This window comes from Tympanuchus pallidicinctus, unplaced genomic scaffold, assembly GCF_026119805.1.
Source record: "Tympanuchus pallidicinctus isolate F22 unplaced genomic scaffold, pur_lepc_1.0 scaffold8, whole genome shotgun sequence".
NCBI lineage: Eukaryota > Metazoa > Chordata > Aves > Galliformes > Phasianidae > Tympanuchus > Tympanuchus pallidicinctus.
This window is the reverse complement of record NW_026294802.1, coordinates 31,380,964-31,406,310: the sequence shown is the minus strand read 5'-3', so window position 1 is coordinate 31,406,310 and position 25,347 is coordinate 31,380,964. Positions and strand designations below refer to the sequence as shown.

At 37.3% G+C, this 25,347-nt stretch overlaps 1 protein-coding gene across 7 annotated transcripts in view; it reads right to left on the bottom strand.

Moving 5' to 3' along the window:
* TAFA2 (TAFA chemokine like family member 2) overlaps positions 1-25,347 on the bottom strand; it is a 179,696-nt gene that overhangs the window by 44,657 nt on the left and 109,692 nt on the right. For all 7 annotated transcript variants that reach the window (XR_008202602.1, XR_008202604.1, XR_008202605.1 and 4 more), the window contains exon 2: positions 7,475-7,581. Coding sequence is in view for 1 of the 7 variants with exons in the window: in XM_052667420.1 (XP_052523380.1) it covers positions 7,475-7,580 (106 nt within the window). In the remaining 6 variants the exon portion in view is untranslated. The remainder of the gene's footprint in view (positions 1-7,474; positions 7,582-25,347) is intronic.

The window sequence follows — 25,347 nt, the reverse complement described above, 5'->3', positions numbered from 1 at the left end:
CTAAAAATTCCTTCCATACTATTTTGTGGGTCTAGTCAAAGTGGTGCATGAAAATATAAGTTCTGTGTTTCATACATTAAAGAAATCTAGCATAACATATTACTTAGTGTATGTAACAAATCAGCAAGGCTAAATTGAAACCAAGAATACACATCTGGAAAAGTAGATAGTATTCTAGTATTTACAAAACATCAGTGTTTAGTCTAGATAGGACAAGTAACAGCAAGGTAAGTAAAGAATCAGTGTGCTGTGGGTTTTTTATTCTCAGCATCATACAGTATTTTCCTAACAAAAATTAAGGGAAAAAATAGTCTTCAAAAAATGGAAATCAGATTAAAAAATCAGCTATTCAAGAAAAGATAAGAGTACTAACTAAACTGGGTGCTGAAAAATGTTAAAAAGTCTGGCAGTTCTAGCTGTAAAATCAACCAAGTATGTAACTTTTACAAGATTATAATCTTTTATGTAATCATCTTCTTTCCACTGCAACACAAAATCTGAATGTATTTAAGGATAAATATTATCATATAACTCATGAAAAGCTAGTAATTTGACATTGGGATTACAGAATCAGGGCAAAAATTAAGAACCACTATGCATTTTCATTTTAGAAAAACATCAAGAAACCATAACACTAACCAAAAATAATGGAAAAAAAATTAAGTAATCAGTATAAAGGAAGATATATCTTATTTCAACCCTCCAGCTTCTCTTCCCATAGCTACCTCAAGAACAGCATGTTTCTATCTCAAGGTGCAAAGGAGGGCAAAAATGAAGGCAGCCATTTAGTGTGATGGAACCAGTAGCACAGAGAATAAATTGGCATAATTCTGCTGCTGTCTTGACTTCTGTAACTACTCCCCAGTAAACCACAGAACTGCAGTCACCTCAGTGGCCAGAGAAAATTATTTTCTTTTATACTCTGGCAGAATGCTAAGGAGTACTATCTACTGAATTCTAACAGATATTGTATTAACATTTTAGATTGCATTGACAGATACTGATATGAAAGTGTTTCACTGATTGTGTTCTATTTTATCTTCAAGCAAATGGCAATTTTGGGATCAGGTTCTGATCATGATATAACTAAAACTTTCAATTAATGCTGAAGCCAGATAAGAACATCTAATAGCTTTCTTCCTCGTGTCTGCTAAAATGGCTATGGTATTCCTTTGTTTCTATATTTAAACCTTAATTACACTCAGAATTAAGTTAGTGAAAGCTGCACACAAAGCATTCTCATTTAAGAGAATCTATCTCTGGGACAAACTCTCACAAGAGATAAGATTATCCATGTTTGAGCACATTTGGCACATTTGACAAAAGAATATCAGAATATCAGATAGCAGTACTGACAGATCAACAATATAGGAGTGGATGCCACAATCTAATATTTTGACAGTCCCCAGTGGCATTTTCCAGCATCACCTGATAACTCCTAAGACATCCACATGCATCTCTATGTGTCTGCAAATTCCCTTCTCTAAAAATTCAGTTTTCTCCCACTTAATTCCCATCAAGAACTGGGAACATACAGAACAAGTCTTGCATCCTTTGATAGGCCCATACCTGCAGAAATCATATATTAGACACATAGAGGGGAATCTGATCCCACACAAAATGTGATAGTATAGGCACTTCAAAGAAGGGCAAACAGCAAGAGACATGGTATGCCTGCTGCTTCATGTCAGAGCCTGAATCATGTAGCTGGTAGGACTTGCAGACACGGCACTCTTTAGCTCAAAGCCATTCAAACGACACTTCTTATGTTCTCAAAGAATGCCACTCCTCCAGGACTCTTTCAGGAAGGAGCATGTAGCTATCTTGTGCTTACTTAGCTGGATGGATGGATATCTTTGGTCTAGTTTAGATTCTCTGCACTTAGTTAATGCCTTTAAAACTAAGTGCAAGCAGTCTGCATTATGAATGCTGTCTTCTACACAGTGTAAAATTCTCAACAGAAAGAGTAGATTCATACCAAAGCTCTATAGACTCACATTTCTTTCCACAGAAACATAGAAGTTTGTATACCTGGGAGGTCTCCCATGTTTCCACTGGGGCCGTTCTTACCTAGACACTGAGATTGTAAACACTAGGAATGTATATCTCAAGCACCAGAATCCCCTAGTGTGCCAAATAAAACAAAATAGACAGCATTATTTAGCTGCTATTTGTTGTATGTGTTCACCCAAGCTTCCAAACATGATGGTCAATAACGTGCACAGTCTTAATGCAAGAATAAGACACAAGAATAAAGGGCTGATAGAATCCTTCACCCACCTTTCTGAATGACTGTAATTCTCACTGTGATTCCCAGCAATAGAATCTGTAATACATATTCTGCAGTGTTCTAGTTTATATAGCATTCAATAAATTTTTACATGATTTTGCATACAAAATGCAAGAAGACCAAAGTCAGTCTCAGGTCTGTGTTGGACTTTTTCTGACAGAGCACTCTAAAACTTCAGTAAAAAAAACAGACAAAAATATACCCTAGAACAGAGGTTTTGAGTGGTTTTGAGCAGAAAGCTGAACAAAATAAAAGAGCTTATAAATAAATCCGCCCTTAGTCATGTGGGTCCTTCTATCCAGGTCTGCCCTCATAGCAGAAATCTTCAACACAGTCATACATAGCTCTTTAAGTCCCTTTTTTCCATCACCTCAAAAGGCTGTGTGCCTGTTCATTGATCTTCGCAGTCATCCCCCAGTCTGTGCTCCTGCTGTAGGCATCCTGTCTCTGTCCTTTTCAACCTGACCACCGTGTCCTCTGGAGGCTTTCTCCCAGAGCCACCACAGCAGTATCATTTGGCCTGTAGCAACAATGACTATGAAGCAAACACTGTCTTCTGCTCTATGGCTTCATTTTTAAACATACAGCAAACAGCAAATCAGGAAGACAAATAAGCGGAACTAAACATCAGTGCTCAGAAGCATCTCGGCTTAGGCATCGCCTTTACTGAATTTCAAAGCTACATGGCAAAGTTTTGTCTTGTGAGCCTAATGAGTGCAAGCCAGCACAGACTTTAAAAACTGTCATCTATGCTGAGCATGGGATCACATTTATAGCATCAAATTTACACATAGGTAATGAGATGAATGTCAGTTGATCGATAACGAAAAAGGAGTCCATCTAGAAGAAAATCAAGCACAAGGGTCAGACAATCAATGGTATCTTTAAGGTGAGATTCACAACACTGAGTTTGCGCAATATTCACCATCATGCCTCAATTCCCACACACTTTGTGAACAACAGATATGACATAAATCACCCATTAAGCCACCAAAAATGATGTCCTAACTCACCAGTGAATTTCACTCCTTGTGCATACAATGAGTATGAGGGCACTGAGGTAACACACACAGGCCATTAGCACACATTTTAACGAAGTGCTATGTTATCTCTGCTTAGAACAGATCAATTCCACACTCCAGGGGTCAGGCAGCGCCAGGAGTCTGGTCACACGCTGACTCAGTGCAGTGTTAGCATTATTGCACTTCCAAAGAGCGCCCCAATGAACGTAGGCTCAGACTGAAAAGCACCCTTAATTTATCCACATAATTTTATTCTGTTATCAACGTAAAAAAAAAAAAAAAAAAAAAAAAAAGGTAATTATGAAAAGCTCAAAGAAATCCAAATTCTGAGAGTTTTATTTAAAGGTAGAAACTGCATCTAAGTTTGTTTCTTATCTATAAAGGAGTGCTTGTAAGGGGCGTATTGGTGTATTTCCTTCTCAAAAGGACCAGTCCTATACTTGAAACCTTTAATACAGGTTAAGATACAATGGTCACCAAATCAATTCATGTTCCCTATGACAGAAAGAGCAAGGAGGCAGTGATGCTGAACCGATGCCTGCCTGCCACATCTGTCAGTGAAGACAATATGTTTGCACAGGTTTATTTGCTTTCCAAGGGCAAGCAATGAGTAGGAGGATCAGGATCAGTCTCAGAGTATAAAACTCTTATGGATTTCTTGAAGTAAAAATCTTTTGGCTGCCCTCGAAGCATATCAGTTTTCAGACTTATAACGTTGACGACATCCTTTTGTATACTGACATTCCACATTTTACTTGTCTTTTCATTTATATCTAGTACTGTACAAGCGTATAAGATACTGCAGTCAGATTCGTTCATTCAGATTCATTCAGATTCGTCAGATGAGTTCACAGTGAAATTAAAAGGAAAAAGTTGAGTTCCTGCTTCTTTTCAGAAGTCAAATTAAAAGGTAAGTTTGGTGTTTTCTTTTAAACACCATGAGGGCATACTTTCAGCTCCTAGTGTTTCCTTCCAGACTGATGAACCTTTAACAGTCAGCCAAGATGAGGGAACAGAAGTGTCTTCAAACCAGTCTTCTCAAGAGGACTAGCTACTCACTTACCTGACACCAAAAAGCTGTAACCTGAAATCCCAGATGGCAGCTTTGGCGGTTGCAGCCTCATCTGGGCCTCATGGCCTGGTTTCCTATTTCCTGCTTAAGGCTTTGCTTCTCTTGCTGCTGACCTGGAATTTCTTGTTTGTGCCATATCACTGAAATAAGCGCAACAAGTCTACAGATGGCTTGTCAGAGTCAGTGTTTGTATCACTGTGGTAGTCTATCTGGAAAGCAGAATGCTCATTAAACAATTTTTCACACGTTGATGATCTTTCCTTCTTTTTCTTTCTCTTTTTTTGACAATAGCCTTCAAAAAAAGAGATGGGTTTAAGAGTTGGTGCAACTGATGCGTAATATGACTAAATCAATAGAGGAAAGTAAAGATTTTTTAAAATGTAGATTATTGATCTGTGAAACTGTAGGGGCTCCTTCAAAGTCATTAGGGTTTGTCACATCAATACGTTGGTAAGGACTCCTGTAAATGAAGATTAATGATGGTAGGGATAATTATCACTGAAGAAACACACTTTTCTCAGTATTTGGGGACTTTTGGTGAAGGTGAGCAGTGCCAAGTTTTCCTTCAGTGCACTTTAGTTTCTTTTCTGTTGGGGGGGAGAATGTTTATGGCAGAATGAAAGTTAAACTCCCAGTTTCCTTGGCAGTAATAGTTGAGTTGCCTATCTTTGACTTGTGCTTTAAAAAAACAACCAACCCTATATGAGTGCAGCTGCTTCAGAGATGTACTGCACCTATGACAAAATCCTTCTGCATATTTTTTTTCCTCCTAAAATAACCTGGACATACACAATTGTTGCTTTTCTAAATCAAACACTCAAGTCATGTTTCTTCTTTTTATGGTTCCCTGAAGATATCTTCATATATTTTGCTAAATAACAAGTTATACGACAAGTTATAACTTAAAAGAAGAACCAAAGCTTTTTGTCAACTGGCTGAAATGTAAAGAATTCCCTAATGTTAACAAGCTGACTTCACAAGGGGGTGGGGGGATGAGGGAAGGGAAGAGCTCATGTTCACATTTTTCATCTAAAAACATCCAGCTGACATTCGGTCCTGACTGGTGTTCCCCAGGAATCAGTACTAAGGCCTGTCTCATTCAGTTTCTTTATTTATGAGCTGGACAAATCCAGTTCATTATCAGTAATTTTGTGGATGATACCAAGTTAGCAAGAAGTATCAGTCTGCCTGAGGGTAGGAAGGGTAGGATCATTTGATTCTCGATTATGAAGTACTGTTTTTCCAAGTAGTCCTTAGGATTCTAATTACTTTTTTTTCCAGGAATTACCTGGTGACAGGTTTCATTCATCAGTTTTTCAGAAAGATTGGTAAACATGCTTTGATAAAGTTTCAGTTGGACAGAAGCAAATACAGCTTGATCAGCCTTTGGTGAATAGAATAAAAATGATCTGGAAATGGGATTTTTGATTTCTAAAGAAAGATAATCACCAACAAAAGAATTATGAATTCATGCTAGGATAGCTTGGCTCTTTTCCAACAAGCTGTTTTCTAGCAAGCCAGAACACAAATCCACATTCTAGTTTAAAGAGGGAACAAAGGCTGAACAAAGTGAATCAGCAAGGTTCCTATCTGGCATAATGCCCATCTTTGGTGACCTGCAGGACCATATCAGATTGCACCTAAATAACAATTTAGAAGACTTTGCTTTAAGTTCCTCTGCATCCTGAAGTCTTTAGTCAGTGAGTATGTTGAAGAAAAACATCTTCTCACAGCAGAAAAATATCCAGCAGTTAGATATATAAAAGTACTTGCTCACAGAATTATATTATCAGAAGGAGCTGCATTTAAAAAGGGGTGGCCAGCAGGGAGAAGAGAAGGCTCAGGGAGATCTCACTGTGGATTCTCATTGTACTTGAAGGGAGTGTATAAACAGGAAGTGGAACGGCTGTTTACAAGGGTGGATACTGATAGGACAAGGGGGAATGGTTTTAAACTGAGGTTTAGGTTAGATATTAGGAGAAAGTTTTTCACACAGAGGGTGGTGATGCACTGGAACAGGTTGCCCAAGGAGGCTGTGGATGCCCCATCCCTGGAGGCATTCAAGGCCAAGCTGGATGTGGCTCTGGGCAGCCTGGTCTGGTGGCTGGCAACCCTGCACATAGCAGTGGGTTGAAACTGGATGATCATTGTGACCCTTCTCAACCCAGGCCATTCATTTCATTTTCTACGATCCTGTGAAAATGAAGTCAGATGAACTGATATGCTGTATTAGAATCATTCCCTATGTTTAATTCTTTACTTCTTTTACGCAAATTATTAGAGAGTATTCTGATCTCAAATAAGAGGATAAACAGCCAACAGACACTCTATGAAGAAGTGGACTTCAAAATCATGTTATATAGCAGATCACATTTCAAGATATATTGGCCTAAAAAAAAGACCTTAATTAATAGATCCAGAGAACTTTTTTCCATCCTGAAGGACAAAGAAAAAAAGAAAAAAAGAAAAAAAGGAATGCTAGTTTTCCTTGTCCTTTTGCTGCATTTTAAGGACTGGAACAACTAGGAGGAAGAAAAAACTCACATTGTCAAAGTTTTGGTATAGCTTTTCGGTCCATGGAATGAACCGAAAAGGAATGAAGGATGAAGAATACTAGGAATGAAGAATGGTACTGGAAAGTAAGGAGAAAGAATCACACTCAGCATGCATTCGATGAACTTAGCCTTGACAAGTAACTGTACACAGTAGCAACATAATGTTTCCAAGATTCACTGCAGGAATTTATCAGAGGCACACATAGAAACTAGTCAATATAGCTATTTTATCATATATTTGATTCCTTGACTTGCCAAGCTTCTTGCACTACCTTTTCAACTGTACCATCATTTGAAATTGACTGAGAAGATGCTAAAATCGGAGACTGCTGAAAATGGAAAATTGAAATAAAAATTGAAAATACTTAAATTCCCCCCAAATTAATAAGAGTGCCTTGGGTATTGATTTGTGAACCAGTACAAGGACACACAAATATATACTAGAGAAAAAAAAAAGGTCCTACAAAATGGACACTCCTGAATTTGCTAACTAAGGGTTGAGATACATCAATATAATATAAACAAAATTTCTTACCTTTATGATGATTTGCTCCAGATGCTAATTTCCCCCACAGCGTTACAACAAATATTATTATTAGCAGCTTCCCTTTTGTTGCTTTCTGTAAGTATCTCTTATTCATCCTGCAAAGATAAATACATAAAAAGAATTACTTCTCTTAATATTTCTTTAAAATCATTTCTTGAATTAATGAGAATTAAAAAATTAGTGTCTGGTTAACATCTCCTAAGTCCTAAATCGTGCTTAGCTTTAAAGGAGCTATACACACCGTCAGTATAACCTTTCTCCCTGTTTTGTCATCATTCCTCCAGAAGAATTCAACACCTCCATCAGTTTTATACTAAAGCCCAAGCAATAGTAGCTCTGCAATAGGTTTTGCTAAACAAAAGCAGTTCCACTGGTGCCTTTAGGCCAGCCATGTGCAGTGGATTTTTTAGCTTTTGGGATTGTGACTCTTTTTGGATTCTGCTCCTCAGTCATAAAGACAAAACAGATTTAAAGAGATTTCCAGCATATATACCAACCAATCCTGGTTGAAATCCTGGGAGAAATCCTGTCAGGAAGATTTGAGTAGTTTGGCATAAGGGCCTCAGACAGGCAGATTCTCTAGTCTCTCTCCTGTCTGTCCAAAGGGTAATGAAAAAATCTGATTTACAGCGCCAAAGGAAATTGCACATCTTGCTACCCTCATCTTGCTCAGAGATGTTTTCACTACAACAGCAAGCTACTGTGGTGGTTCAAGTACAAGGTAACACAGCATATTTCTCAGCAACCTCGTTCAAAGACAAAATACCTCTCTCCCTGCCACAATGACACGTTCAGGAACATAGGCTGTAGTGCTTAAGGATTACAGCTCTGCAGAGAGTGGCAAGAGGTATAATAATGAAACCTTCTCTCACTTCTCAGTCTTTGTAGAAGAACCCTAGGGATCTGGCTAAGAAACAACTCAGCACAATGGTCACGTTTCTGCTGATAAGTCAATAGGACAATGATGCCTATTCCACCTCACTTATACTAGAAAAGTTGCAAATTTGGTCACTTGAACAAAATTATTGCCATTTTACAATGCCTGGAACTAGTCTGCCTTCTCTTTCTGAGCAGAAAAAAAAAACCCAACACCTTGCTTCAGTATGGTTTCACATTTCTCTCCCATTATATTCACAAGAATCCTGAAAGAATTTGTGAATATCCCTTTTGCCCTACCCATATACAATGCTATCTTGTGCAACTACAAGCTCCATGAAAGGCAGACCACTGCTTTAAAAGGGAATTAACCAGCAACATGTTCAAAATCCCAAATCTCTTTCTATTCCTTCAAAGCAATTCCTTTCCTCTGAGCAAATTGCTTTCTAACAAAACATTATATACTAACAAGCTCCAACGCTCCACAACCCAGCTCATGGTTCCCAGACTCATAACCATACCACTTACCCTAGAGCTGTCAACCTGGCTCTCTGAGAGATTGTTGAACACTGCTAAGATTCCACACCTGGCTGTGTGCAACAAGACATGGCAATTCAAATTAACAGCCCACTGAGGAACATACCAAACCCTTTTAAACCTGAAATCAGGGCATAGAGAGCTCAGCATCCTTTGACAGAAGTCACACATCTATAGTGTGTTTGCCAGAAGTTCAGCTATTATGTTTACAAAGAAAAAAAAGAGAGGAATAAGCAAGTACTTTATCTAGGATTGTGGATGTTCCCCTGAAATCCTGATTGATTAATAATCACTATGGAGGTCGCAGTGCGCTGTGAACCACACCAAGCTGTCTTCTTGCACTGATTCCAGGAGTGTAAACTATGTATTCATCATCAGCCCCACATTTATGAGGCACTCAAAACTAATGGGAAATATTTGTCACTGTAAATAATAATAAAAAGAATACACATTCAAGCATGTGTCCTTCCATAGCTGTTGCTGTGAAAAGAATGTGAAATAACTCTTTCACTCCTGGATTGTCTTACTACCTCCAACACCGCTGGTGCCAAGTCATTAAAATGAAATTTTTCTTCTTCACCTTCCCAACCCTACATAAAACCCCGTGGGACTCAAAGCATTAAGCAAACCAGACTGTAATGCAGTTGCTGCAAATGTACAGCAGAAAAATACACAAGGAAAAACAGTAGCAGTGGGAACAAAATAAGAGCACCAACCTATCTGTGTGGGAACAGCAGCCCCTCAGGGCGGCAGAGTGAGGATACAAACCTCTGCTCATAGCTCAGCACTCAAGGTGTAAACCAGCACTGAATCTAGCAGAAGCTTTTCTGCAAAAAAAGAGGAGAGTTTGAGCTCTGATGCAGCAAATCTGGGATCACTGCCATTGCCAGGTTTCCCAGTCCTGAGAAAGACAATACACTATTTCTGTACCACAAGACTATTGCACTATTCTGCATTATTTAAGACATTTATCTTTCAGAAGGCCAAAAATACTATCTTTTAGCAGTCCCACAATAGGCACAATTAAAAGAAAAGTCACTGTAAGTAGCAGCTCCAGATGGGGACTAACAGTTCAGAGGCCATCAGCAGAAGTATAAAAAAAGTCTCTTAGCAGTTAAAGCAGCCATAACATGCAGCAGCTGCAATAGGAAAAAGCTGGGAGATGATGCTAAGTTTCAAACTGATTAGGCAATGTAACAGTAGACCTGTGGTTGGGTTGTGTGCATTGGCCACTCACAGCAACCAGTGTGGCTGCATAAGCACAGACAGGGCATGAAGCACTGTTCCCTGAGAATGACAGAAGTGTCTCAGCAGTGATGGAACACAATCAGAAGCCAGACTGTAGCATTAAAGCCCTGGAAATAAACAGTGAATAGTTTGTAGTCTAAGAAACTCAAGGGATTGGGATGGATACATCTCATCAGCAAAGCAGGCAAACAGATAACAAGGGGAGACCGTGAGATTCGCTCAATATCCAAGAAGACAATGGAAATAGAAAGCATTTGGCCTCATCTTTGAAATGCAACTATTAGCCCCTGCAACTCTGCTCCATGTCAATTAAGTGGATTCAGGAAATAAAATTCAGTCCATTACTGTACCATTATTGCACTAACATAACAGGCTGCGTTAAATAGAACAAATGAGGTCTGAAATGAGGTCTGCTTTTCCTAGAGGTGATGCAGAGCTGCACAGACAAAACTATGGCTGTTAGTCTGAATGGTTTTCTCTGTGAGATATTCTCCTTTTCTATTTTTCTTTCTTTCTGCTTACAGCCTTACAGCCCCCAATAATGCCTCATAAGCCAAAGGCAATCAAAGCTAAGAACAGCCATACTGCAGTAGATGTTTACATTTGGAAATCAGCTTTGTGAAAAAAAAAAAAAAAAAAATACAATCATTATACATAACAAACATTTCCTTCAGTCTCTAACCCCAAAATATTGGAAATAAGCCCAATGAATTCTCAGCACTTTCAGTAGGACAAAAAATTGAAAAACTGCCTTGTTTGAGTTCATTTTTCAATGTGCTCAGAGGCAAGGAAAGAGGAAGATGGCTTTTTTTGAGGTACCAGGAACACACTCAAAATAAAACAAACACAATTTACCAGCAAACAGGTGGCGGTTTGAATGGGAGATGATTGTACTGTGACTGGCTCTTCATCAACACCAAAACAAAATGAATATGAAGGATTTGTTACTTTTGCTCCAGAAAATTCCTTTCCTCTGACATGTACTCCATGAGACCCCTCAGGTCCAGTATCATGGACATGAGGATAGGTTGTTTCAGAATGAATGAATGACAAAAGTATCTAAAAAACTGCTGGATTTTTTTCTCAGAGTGAAACTACATCTGATGCTGCTAAGAACCTTCACAGATGATTATGTCAGCAGAAGCCCTTCTCCCTGGCCTCCATGGCTCATCAGATGCAGACTGTGAACATACAGGCTCTCTTCATCTCTGCTCCATTTCACTGTCAGCTCTCTCTCAACCACTTGGCTACACTAAAACTGCCACGAGCAGACATGTATCTCCCATATCCACTGCAACAATGCAGCTTCCATAAACTTTTGACTTTCTACTTTCTTCCTTCTTTGCTTCTGGGAGTGAGACTGGCCCACCTTACTGATGGTTCTGAAATAGAGGAGAATCACACGGGAGTTACTTTACATTGTACAGCCAGAACTAAATTGCCTTGCTTTCCTATTTTAAGTGAAGTGTAACCTCATGCAATCTTTATTGTTGAGGAAGGGAAAAAGTAAGAAAATAATAGCTTGCTTTCTTCCCTTTAGAGCTCATACACAAATAAAATTCTCATCTGTTTCCTGGCAGTAACAGCAATTTTCTCTCTTTCACCTTTTCTTTTTCTCCTTTACAAGCATCAACTTCTGTGAAGCTTTTCAGAATTCATTCATTCCTGTTTTACACATGTAGAAACTTTTAGTGTCAGTAAGATTCATTTGTCTTCTGCAAATATGTATACCCTGTGAATGCAAGTGTTCATAAAGAGAAGCGTAAGCCTATTTCTCTACTGAATCCCGATGAAGAGATTGAGACAAAAACTTGATAGAAAATTAGACTCACATTCTCTCACTTTTCTTTTTACAAAAATATATTTTCAACTTCAGAGAAACCTTAAATGAGTAAACGAGTAGAAGAAACCACTTCTGACCCGATGTCTCTGCTACAGAAATAATGCAGCCATTTAAATTATGTTCCGTGCTGTGCTGAATATTACATTATTTATTAGCTGTGTTAGTTTCATCATCCCACGCAATGCAGGTCTTTGCAGCTTTATTTAGCCTTTCCTCTGTAAGCTAATGCAGATTTTAAAATGCCCCTGTGGTGGATAAGGTCACTTTGTTAAAGTAACACTGATGTGACCCCCATGTGTTTGCATATATATAAATTCCCTCTATGACATTCCTGTCATGTTTGCTCAGTGAACAAGTAATTTGCCACTCTCATTACTTCAGGTACAAGGTAGCTTGTGAAAATCAATCTTCTTTCTGCTTCATACATCACAGCCTGTAACAGACACAAAGTGCATTCTGATTCCGAAATGAAGCCAGGGGAAAAATACAGTCCTATTCTCATAAACTACTGCATTAGATCTAGGTGGGAAGAAAAGAAAGAGAAGAGGCATTTAGCCTAGTAAAGTGTGCAAGTTTTACACAGGAGTCAGACAGGAATTCTCTGTATGCAAAGTGAAAGTGGTCTTTCTGTTCAGGAAGTTGTCCTTTACCAGTGTGGATCCTCTAATAACAGAATAAGTAGCACCAGGGAGCCTACCTGTGCTACTGAGTAATATTCAGAGATAGTTAAAACATTGCTGGCAGATCAATATAGGTATCATTCCCATTGTTATTTTCAGCTGAAGAAAAGTAAAATCAGATTGAAAAATTTTAGTCCCACTGACAAAAAACATTTGAAAGGTTACTAGGCTAATTCTGAAGACACCAAGGCAAGTGCATTCTTCACAAAAGTATGTGAGGATGTGATCAACATACACATCCACACTTACCTTTCATTTGAATGTATGTCTTAAGTACATACTTAAATTTAAGCACGTACTTTCCCAAATAGAGATGGATGTACTAAGCTTTCTTGAAAAACTACTTACAGTTGGTTTCTGTAAGAAGATACAGTCTGAAAACTATAGGAAGAAGATGTGAAAGGAAAATATCTCAGATGCCTGAGAAGTAAAAAGTTAAGGAATATAGGAAAATATGCAAGAAATGACAAAAAAAAGTATTTACATATTGCAAATATTTTCCAGCAGCTGGAACACTGGAGACAGATGCACATAAAGTAGTTACATTTGTCTACAGTATCTGATAGCACTCGGATGTTAAATTTACATAAATATTATTGTTTCCAAAAGCTGCTAAGCATCGGTGCCTAAGTTGGCAAAGGTATAAAATGCTGTAGCCAACTCTCTGTGTACCACCCCACCACAGCAAAAACCCCTGTGTGTTTTACAAAGACTACTGGCAAAACTACTTCCAAATGAGTATTTATGGTTGTGATGATATTACCTTGAAAACTCAGGTGTCACTGATAAATGGCCTTTCCTCTAAAGTACTGTCAATGTTAATCTCCCTTGCTTCCAGATTAACACCAGTTCTTTGTAGACACAATTGATTGCAATTTTCACCTTCATTAATTTTCAGATGCAACTCCTAACTGAAAGCAATAAGGAAAACAACGAAAGAGAAAACAAAAAAATGCACATCCTCCTAGCCAGTGTAAGATATACTGAACTGCATATGTATTAAATTTCTTTATTTGTCACTTTGTCAAGACCAGCTCATCAGCTGAACACTGTCACTGACTATTACTATAATACACATGAAGAAAATTCCATAAATATTTGCAGGTTTAGTTTCTGTACTTCTATGTATTTATGAAAATAGAAGCATAAAAGTAACAGAAAGACATACTAAGTTAACAAAAATAACATAGCATTACACCATTGCATTCCATTCATTGTACTTTTAAATGTCTAAAATAAAACGTTACAAAATAAACATCCAAAATATTCTGACAGCTTTAATGCCCAGTGATGTTCTACACCTGTGTGAAGTAAGTTCTCACATGTAATTGCTCAGTATTAGACAGTCCTCAGGCTCCAATTCTCCAATTCATATAATTTCCTCTGTTATTATTATGCCATTTGAAACTCTCCCAGTTACTGTGCTTAAGGGGCTTTAAGTTGTAGGGGGCACTGTCTATTCACTTAATCATCACAGCAGTAGTATTTGCTTGTATCTTATATGTGATCCTTTTGTAGACACAATGAATATTCTTTATTCATATCACACTGATCAATCAGAAGTTTAAATTATAAAAAAAAAGAGAAGGATAAAGTTCAATAGGCTTTTAGCAAAATGTCTCACTGAAAGCTGATTTGTTAAGTTTACTGTGATTTCATAAAGGCCACTGAAGTGGCAGGGATAAGCCTCCAAATCTATGAAGGCAGAGAAAGTATCAAATATTAGAGGAGAATGGCAAGTGAAGTGCTCATATTTAAAAGCAAGGACAGAAATGTTCTGGGCAAACCTAAGCCTATTAGTCTGACCTCTTCGGTTTGCAAGACCTTAGAACAGGCTTTGAAGAAAAAGAAAATTAAAGCCATAGAAGTAAATAGAATATGGGATAAAATGTAGCAGTGTTTGCACCGTAGCTTGTGTCAGACTAACTTGACAGCTTTTTTGATAAGATAACTGATTTCCTAGACAAAGAAATGAAGTAGATATAATTTGTCTGGATTTAGATAAAGCATTTTCTACAGTGTCACTCTGGAACTTACACATTAAGCTAGAGACTCTGTGGATTACTACAAGAATTGAAAGGTGGATCCCAGTGTGATAACAGCAAGTAGTACTGAAGGGGGGTATCAGAGATTAATGACATTTCTGCTACAAGTTCAGAATCAATCATTTGAAACAACTCATATAAAAAACAGCCTGCTTTAGTTATCAACAAGAACACAGTATCAAGGTGATATGATGTGGCTGTGAAAAAGACAAATCCTATATATTACTAAATTATAAATTTATTTTAAAATATTGCAAGATTAGTACGCATTTTCTTAACTGTCAGTCAGCTTGATATATAAAATTCTAGCCAACCATCTTCATGAAAGAAAAACTGAACCTGCAAAACACAGGGAGACAGTCTTGTAGGATGATCAGAGAAATGAAAACCCTACCCCAACAGGAATTTAAAAATGCTTGCTTTGTGGAGTAAAGCAAAGGCTGAAGGGAAACAGAAGGGAAACAGAAAGCAAATAAATACAGCAAGGACAAAAAATATAGTGGATTAAATGGTATCTCGCCAACAGGCTGGTTGAGAACACTCAGCTGAGCGGTTCAGGAAGCCTCTTCCAGTCTTATTTCAACATCAATAACATGACCCCTTTTTTATACACTGGTATAGAAAGTCACGTGGTAGTTTTTTTCAACAAGAAAGCAACAAGACAGTTCTTTCCAAGTGTGTTAGTGTAGTGTTTTTTTCCAAGACATTTCATTATCCTCATAAAACAAAAGCCACAGCATTTGTCAGCGACATCCTGCATGAGAACATATGTGAGTTTCCTCATTAACGCCTAACCCCATGTTGAGTTCCATGAAATCAAATACTAAAATGTCAAATATGGATCTTGACTTCTGCGACATTTTCAATGAGTTCTTTTAATTGTTCCACACTGGAACTATTGTATTTCCCTCAAACTATTATTTTTAATGCATGCCCCATATCTTTGTACCTGAACTCACTTCAGCAAGCACATGCTGATGAACATCTAAGATGAATCTCTCTCCTATTATTTTTCAAAACTGTCTAAGTGTAATTGCAGTCTCTGTTTCCTAAGATTTAAGATGACCAAGTTACAGTGCTTGTATTGAAGGACCACTCAGTACTGAAATTGCTTTTTGACTAACTTCAGTGAATTAAAGTCATACTGCTGAATGTAGGTGATCGTTCCATGATTAACTCTCTCACTTTGTTTAGAACTCATTTTCTTTTCTATCAGTCTTGCTTTAAATTGAAAATCTTATGTCATCATGCTTTTAACACTGATGTCATGGAAACACAGCTCTGGCAAGCAGCACAAACATCAGGATAGGCAGAATTTTCTTATCTAATTCAAAAAAAACTTTATGCTTTCAAGTATTAATTAAGCATTTTAAGATTAAAAAAAAAAAAAACTATAGAAACAATAGTATTTGAGTACAAAATTAGAAGTATTTGAAAAGTGTGAATACTTTAAAATTTCCATTATTAAATTAGTTTAAAGATACTATAATCTAAAACATATTGAGAGGCATACTGGGTGACTTTTTATGGGATTCTCACATGTACATAAGAATGGATCAAGTATTTTGACTCTGTTACATGATATTGCCGTTCTGAAGCTCAATGTGTGCACAGGAACCATTAAAATTCTCCTGCATGACTTCCTTGCTGAAGATATTTTTTTGTCCCAATAAATTCTTCTCGTAAATAATGTTGTGACAAATCTCTGCACATAAACAGGGAAGCAAGACTCTGCCCAACTCCCCCTTTGCTATTTTTATGACAATTACATCCATCAATAGACAGAGCAGCTCTTCTAACAAACAATAGACATGTCTGAGCCCATTTCGTGTTTTATACCCAGCTTTATACATTTTCCACCACACTTTAATGGTTTGAGTGTAACTGAAAAATGACAGGTTGCTCAAATCACAGAAAAAATAACAAGCGTTTTGTACAGTGACCAAAATAGCTCTAAGAGCTCACATAATGCAATAAGAAGACAGGAGAGCAGCCGACTGGAAACAAACCTTGTTGAAACGCAATTGGAATACATTCCTCCACTCTTTTAATGTCAAATCCTAACACATGCTCATTCTTTGTAACTACCATAGGCACCACTTCCTTGGAAAACAGAGCATAGCAAAGATAGAACAGGCTCTTCCCAAACAATCTGGTACACAAAGCAAATCTCTGTTCTAGAGCAAATGCATTGGAAAACGTGAAAGACGATAAAGAAAGGAAGCCAGGATGCACAAAAAAATTTCAGCTGCCAGCTGGGAAGCAGAACAACATAATGTCCAGCAGCTAATTCAGATACACAGCCATGTACACAGCAAAGGTATGCCTCATAGGCACACCAGGAAAATCTGCATTCATATATTACCCTTCTAGCTTATGATTCTATGATTAGTAGAGAAGTGCAGCAGCTTTTATCAAATATTAAGATTTTTGGCCCTTGCCATGCTTTCTGATCTGCCACATACACTATAATAACCAATGTTCTCTTGAGAATCATGCAACATGCTACAAAATTTTGCAGTCTCATTTCAGTGTCTTCTTTATCACTGTTCTGAAACAGTATGAAAAGTATTAATAACCAGTTCATGTTAAAAAAAAAAAACAACACACAGAGTATTCCAGTGAAAATTTCCTAGAAATAGATTCTGTCAGGTTGAGATATGTTTAATGATGACTAAAGTGTCCAAATGGCACCCATTTTTCCTTGAAAAATCCACTTCTTTTCTCAGCATCTATTCAAACACCCTCTCTTCAAAGGTAGCGGCAGCTATATGAAAAACATTGAAGTCCTAAGCTTCATCCAGGGAAGTGTACCTCCAAAAATAATACACTCTTTGGTATTTGCTATGCTTTGTAATGTGGCCTTACATTCTAATATGGCCAGGAGTTAATTAAAAGCCAGTACAAATCTTTGCTTCCTAAATAACAGACTAGACTAGACTCGATTAGACTAGACTAGACTAGTTAATTTGGAAGGGAACTACAAAAATCATTGAGTTGAACTGTCTGACTGCTTCAGGACTAACCGAAAGCTAAAACATATTGTTAAGGGCTTTATCCAAAATCCTCTTGAACATTTACAAGAATAGAGTATCATCTATCATCTACATCTCTAGGAAGTATGTCCCAGAGTCCTGGATTAACATCTTCTGCATATTACACAACTCGAGTATCCTCAGCTTTTCGTCACAGGACAAGCCTTCCACCCCTTTTACCAGATTTGCTGCCCTTCTCTGGATTCTTTCAAGTATCTTAATACTTCGATATTGTAGAGCCCAGAACTGCACAAAATATTCAAGATAAGGTCATGCCAATAAATACAGTGGGACAGTGACCTCTTTTGACTAGATGGCTATGCATCCCAAAATGTATTTTGCCACTGATGATCACCTAATGATCCAATCCATCTAGGTCCCTCTGAAAGGCTCTCATTCCTCCAGGGAGTCAACAGAACCTTCCAGTTTACTATCATCAGCAAACTTAATAACAATGCATTCAACTTCTGTATTCAGATAATTGACACAAATGGTGAACAGAACTGTTTCTAGAACTGTGCCCTGTGGAACACAGCTAGTGACTGGCCACCAGCCAGATACAGCTTCATTTACTACAACTCCTTGAGATATACAACTCAGCCAGGTCATCACCCAACATAATGTGAACTTGTTCATGTTATAGTTGGACAGTTTTTCCAGAAGGATGCTCTGAAGGTTGGAATTAAATGACAATAAAATCCAGAATGATTCTGTCCTTCACCTTCCCTTCATTCACTAAGCGGGTGACCTCAAAGTGGAAGGATATCAAATTACTAAGACAAGATTTTCCTTCCACTAGAGCATCTGTTGACTGTGCTTCATAGTAGCTTTGTTTGTTAAACGCCTTTCAAAATTCTCCAGGACAACCGTCTCCATAACTTTGCCAGGTGCTGAGATTAGACTAACAGAAACAGGTACTTTCCTGAATCTTCTCCCATGCACTTGGTAAACTGGGGTAGCAGTGGCTACCTTCGAGTCAGTAGGAACCTCGCTGACTTCTGGTAAACTATTGAAAGGGATCCAGCTATAACATCCACTATCACTCTCAGTACTCTGAATGCCAGTACATAAGGCTCCATGGACTTATGCATGTTAAATTAATACAACTAGTCCCTTAAAATTTTGGTGATCATTGACACTGCTCCCTCAGCATGGTTCTCTAATCCAGAGGACCAGAGAGTCCACGATCTATCATTAATATTAAAAACTGAGACAAAAAAAAAAAAAAAAAAAAAAAAGGCATTAAATGCTTCTGCCTTTTTCTCATCTCTACTTGTAAGGTGACCTCCTTCATCAGGCATTCATTCAGGATTTTCCTTAGGCCTCCTCTTCCTGTTGACATACTTTAAAAAGCCTTTTTCTTGTCCGGCACTACAATGGTCAGTGTCAACCCAAGTTAAACTTTTTTTTTATTTTCCCCCTACAAATACAAACTGCATTCAGTTGCTGGCTACACAATATATAGCTTGGGATCTGCAGGTGAAACACAACAGAAGAGTTGTCAAATCAATGAATTCAATGTTCAGTTACTCTAGTGCCTTGGATCAGAGATTGCATATGTGCAATGGGGTGTATTTCTGTTAGCATTTCATTTTTAGACCTGGACTGTACTTTTCAAACAAATTCCCCAATTGTCTCAATTTATTATGCCGTAGTTTACATTCCATGATGTGAACCAATGCAAGAGCATGAAATGAATTCTCTGTAAATGAAAATTAGTTTGAGGAGTGCACCCAATATAATCCAGCTGTTCAGAAGCATTTGGTTTAGGGAGATAAGCTTGTTGAAAACAATCTCGTTCTTCACCAAATGAATATATTTCAGACTTTGTACCTTCAGTGACAACAATTTGGATCTACAGAAACAATTTGGTAAAAATAAAGTATCTGCTAATTGCAGGCACAGTTTTATTGTCTGAGGAGGAAGGACATTATTATTATTTTATACTTTGTAAAATGCCCTTTTGGTTGTGATTAATCTTAAGAGCCCATCAACAGCATGTTGAAAGGGACTTGTTTGTCTCTTGTTTCCCTCACTCTGGAGGCCTTTAAACAATTTCTGATCTGCCTTTTAGGGCCATTACTCCTACTGTGACACTGCAGTAAAGGAAAAGACTTGTGTGCCAAATCCAGGGAAAAGCTACCTGCAGCACAGGCCTCTAATTTAAAACACTAAGCACAGAATAAACTACTTCAAATTGCACAGTGAATTGTTCCTCTTTTTGCAAATTAGAACATCCTTTGTCTTTATATGCAGAAAATTAAAGACCAGAGACTTCCTGTCCCTTCTCACAGAGTCTATCTAATCTACAAGGAACTCCACTGTTGAAGAAAAGTACAATTCACTGTAAAACCATCAAACTAGATATTTTACTGGCTCCAAACCCATTATTTCCACATATTAGATTATTGACAGTTTTCCCCGAAGTCTGGTAATCATTCTACCACTAGCAACCTTATTTAGATGCATGGGTGAACCTTTTAGATGAACAGAAATGATGGTCAAAAGGAAAAGTCTAAAACATCACTAGCTGAAAATGAGACAGGCCGCAGTCAGGGAGAATCTGTCCCACCCATCCTTAGAGACCATCCCCATCTCATGTCCCCCTGGCCTACAGGCAGCCACTGGTTTTGTGGGGACAGTGCAACACACTCCTAGAAGACAAGACTCATTTATGGATGGAGTACAAGTACATTTGAGATTACTAAAACAATAATAATCATATTCTTAATAGATTAAAATTATTTTACTGCATCCCAGCAATATAAAGTGTCCTTAAATTAGAAGTTTATTAGAGTAAAATAAATGTGACTCAAGAATATTTTTGTTCCCTAATACAGCTTTGGCTGAGAAAATCCTCAGATGTTACCGTATTTACAACAGGATTAACTGTTTCTAACAATCTGCATTTGCATTCTTATTCATGCGCTGTGGAACAAAAATAATATTTACTTTCATTTGTACTTCATTATTGAAGAAGGTTATGTCATTATGCTTTCATAACAATTGCATTAGCAACACCATTGTTAGACACAAGGATGTTTAGGATTCCATATATTGTTTTAAAAAAAAAAGGTTACTGTCAGTATTTGTAGGATGCATGACTGAAGAGAACTATTTGTTGGTTTTTTTTCACTCTTATTTTTTTATAATAATTAATTGGAACTCTCTAGCAACTAAGCCTATTCTGCTGTTTGTAGCAATCTAAATTTGCTAATATAAAAGAGCCCTGCAATCCACAACAATTCTTTTTACTGCTGTCTTAAAAAGGCCTTTCCTGTTTCTTCTACCCTAAGAGAGAGAATAATGTAGAATATGGTTTCTACATGATGAGAGAGGTGTGTTTTGGAACTGAGAGTATTTTACTTTATGTCATTTTTTTGGTCATAATCTGCTACTAGTTTTTTAGTTCTCTAGTTGAAGATGTTCCATTTTGATGTAATTATTAAATAATGATCGGAACAGGCAGAAAAGGCCTGTATTTTCCTGAAAGCTAGATGGCCTGAGTGAACCATCATGCTTAAAAGTTATCCCTTGATTCAAGAAGTTTATTACATATGTAGTGTAACGTTGAAGAGATTTATGCCAGAGGACTCTCTGCACTCATCGTTAAGACACAATGATGCCGAAGTGAACTCAAATCCCTTCAAGAAAAGGAATGTGGCCATGCATAACTGGAGAAAAACCCTGAATCTTTGCGGTTCAACCAGGGAGCTTCATGATGAATCTGTTTTGCTGAATTCTTTATCAGTCCTACTTTTATCTGCCCTACTTTCTTTGCTCAGCATTTCTGGCTACAAATCTACTGTCTACAGATAACCATAGCTATGGCCCCTGTATCTGAGCATGTGTGAAGGAAGGGTGTAGGAAATACTCACTCCATACAAGCACTAGATAACACTGAAAGAAGGCATTGCGTAGATGTGATCTCTCCAAAGGACACTCAAAAACTAGGATCTAGCTGCTAATTTTTGACTAGTCTACCTCAAACAGTGGAAGATAATATATACTTGTGAATCTAGTCCTTCTTAAATCTCACAGGCAGTTTCACTTAATTTTGCAGAATTCTATAAAATGTGCAGAAAAAAGAATTAGCTGAAGTAAAGTTTGAAGATAGATACAATTTAAAAGTTAGCACATGGCATACTAAACACTAAGGAGCTACGTTCAATAATGAACTGCAAGAAATCAAAGTATCAGAACAATTAGAAATGATCCAGATTGACATTCCCAGAAGTACTGTTTTTCTATCAATAGAAGAATCAGTAGAAAGCAACTGCCTACCTCACAGTTCACCAAGCTATATTTTATCAGAAAAGACACCCCACCAAAATACTATTATAATCCAACAATCAACAAAATAATTCATATCTCAAAGTCTACGATGCCTCTGATAGGCCGTGTAATAATGATTTCAAATCTACATGAAAGTTGTGATTTCACTGTTCAAAGAGATGGAGCACTAAGTCCCCTGTGCCCCTGTGCAAACCTCAACCTCTAGAGGTTGAGAACTGCTGTAAGTTTTGCAGTTTTGCTCTCCTTCAGAAAAACGCTGTCTAAATAAAACAGGACATAAATGCAGCTTTAAATATTTTTCAACTTTTTAAAGACTTCAAATAAGAAATGTGCTTTTCCAGTCTGAACTTGAGTCCTGTTGCTTTAAAACTTCTCACTAAAAATCTATTCCAATGAGGTTGTTTTAAGAGTATCAAGAGTTTTGTTTTTACCTGGTAACCAGATGGCAACCCTGAGGTTTTGTTGTTACTTAGCAAGATTTTAGTTTTTGTTTTTAAAAGGTAAGGCAGACATTTTATCCTGCTCCTACTATATGTTAGCATATTTAATTGCCAAGTTCACAAGGAATGACCAACTGCTTTTCCCAAGCAGATGGTAGAAGTTGTTTTTAACACTGTAGTGAGACTTCTTTTCCAAAATGCTTGCACAGCTTTATGAAGTCTAATCTCTGCTCAACATACACACAAAAGATCAGCTCATGAGCATTTAGGCACTTGGGAGCCAAATATGCAAAATGCTGTGAACTCAGCTCAGATATCTGAACTGGGACCAACTGTTGTACCTAAAACTCTGTACATGTTCCAGTGTCTATGGAACCTGGACGACAGTTTCAGTTCCTGGGAGACGTGAGGTATTAGAGAACAGTGGTGCACATTTTTAACTGTATTATTTACTATTTCCATAAATGTATCTTTTGTTATTAGTTTTAAACGTAAGTAGTTTACATCTATCCATCTCAGCAAGTCATACAACAACAACAAAGACATTTTAAGTGAATTTTACTTTAAATTCCTACCTAAATGTATGTGCTCTGCAAAGTGAAGACACCTAAAACGATGAAAAAAAGTGAAGAATTTACGTAAATTCTTTGCAGTTTAGCACAAGAGAAATATGAGAAAGCCTACCAGATGACATAAATCACAGCACACTCTGAAGTTTAAATCTGGACCTGAACCCAAACACTGCACCTTACCAATTAATTAATTAACTTCCAATTAATAACTGGAAAGTAATATTTTAGAACAAATTGAGTGGGGAAAAAAAAGAAGGAAAGAAAGCAGTAGAACCACCCTTGCCAACTCACATGTAGCATAGGAGTATGGCTAGGGACAAGACTTAGCACAACCTGTCTTGCCTTGACTCAATCTCAGAGCTCTGTCCCCCCAGCAAACAAGCTCTGGCCATCTCACCAAGGCATAAGGAGCCTTTGGCTGAGGCTACATCCCACAGGGTTCATGTGCTGAAAAAACACCGCTAGAAGCAGAGTGCCCTGAAAACAACCTCCTAAATTAACCCTTACCTTGCCGGGTCAGGTTCATACAATTTATAAGAGAAAGTATTAAAAACAATTGTTTCAAATAAATATAACCCCACTCATAGAAGCCTTACAAAAGTGTCCATTGGCTGTTATTACATCACTCTTATTTTCTATGAGTCTGCAGCATTTTTGAGACTGTTGGTCCATGACTTCTGCATCACACTTAGCAGGGCACTAAACTCTAACAGACAAATGCCCACAGAAATTAACAAGAACTATAAAAAATACTGTCCAAATAACATGAATTCTTACCAACACATGAGCCATCTAATTAACAGGTCACTAACATTAACTGGGATCTTTGAGAACTGGAAAATGTTACCCATTTGTATAAAGTCTAATTCTTTATACAGTCACAAAAAGACAAAGAGAGAATAAATATAATGGATTAATGAATAATATGAGAGGATGAATAATATGCATTATGTTATGGGAACATAATGATATGCCATTAACTAGCTCACCTATTATCCTTCCTAAATTTCAATAATGTAGTTTTAAAAGAGTGAATAGGGCAAAAAGGAATGAAAGAAATATAACACTTATTTTAAAAATGTGCATACAGAGTATGGATGTATACTCCTTCACAATTTAATCTGATTAACAATGAGTAATAATTTTGTGCTCAGTGCTATTTGTGAAAGAAAAGGTTTTGTCTTATGTAAGATTTCTTATAAAATCTTTTTCAGACTCAAGATAGCTAGCAAGTTAGTTATTAGAGAGTCTGCATAATTTTACAACACAAAGTAGGGCTTATCACACATTTCACATCTAGTTGGTATTGTAAAGAAATTGTAGCTAGTCATTGCTGATTTTGACTGACTGGAACTAAACGTGATGAGAACAAAATGCATAGCCTTTTTCAAACGCCAGAATAAAGGACATTCTCATTAAAATGATTTGCTGATATGACTTAAAACAATGTATTTAATCTTCACCTTTTTATGTAAATATCCTTCAACTGAGAATTTTAAAAGTATAATTTAAAATAGATTTTATAAAGTATAATGAGATGCTCTGTCAGATAGGAAGACAAATTAAAAGTGCAATTCACACTGTTAGAGTAGCACTGCCACCATGAAGCTACTAATCTTTTGCACAGTGCTCACAGTAGAATTTACTCCAGTCTCTGTAGGGCACGTGATTATAGACTTGCAGGGAGAATGGGGTTTAAATTATTCATCAGTGTAGAGTTCTTTTTACAGAAAAATTAGTGTCCCACATAAATAGTAAAACTGCTAATTTCTGGCCCTTTGCAAATTAACTGCCTGGTAATATCATCAGTTATTACCAGGTAGTTTTACCAGCAGTTACAATAGCAATATGCTGTCAGACACAAATCTGTATACTAAAATAATGCTAAAGGCAGAAGAGCTGTGAAGCCAATTAAGTGTTCAGAATTCATTAGGTCCTGTAAAAAGATAAACACCTATGGACAAGCTTGTCAGAAGGTCTGATGAATGTCAGATTATGGCCACAGCCTCTACATCAACAAAACAACACCATCTGAGTTGTGACAAGTCTTTATATTTGAGCATCCAAAGGGAACAGATATCAAAATAATTTGCCAGTAAAAGACTTGCACTCTTCAAAACTGTCAGGTATGAATTTCAAATGAAGTGGTATGTGCTTTCTTCTGCCTGTTAACCACAGAATACTACAAGACCGTTATTTACAAAGTCAAACTACAGTGCCATCTAAATGGTATTATTAAATTTTGGTACATATGGTACATCCTCCCCTAGCTGGGCAGTAAATGATGGT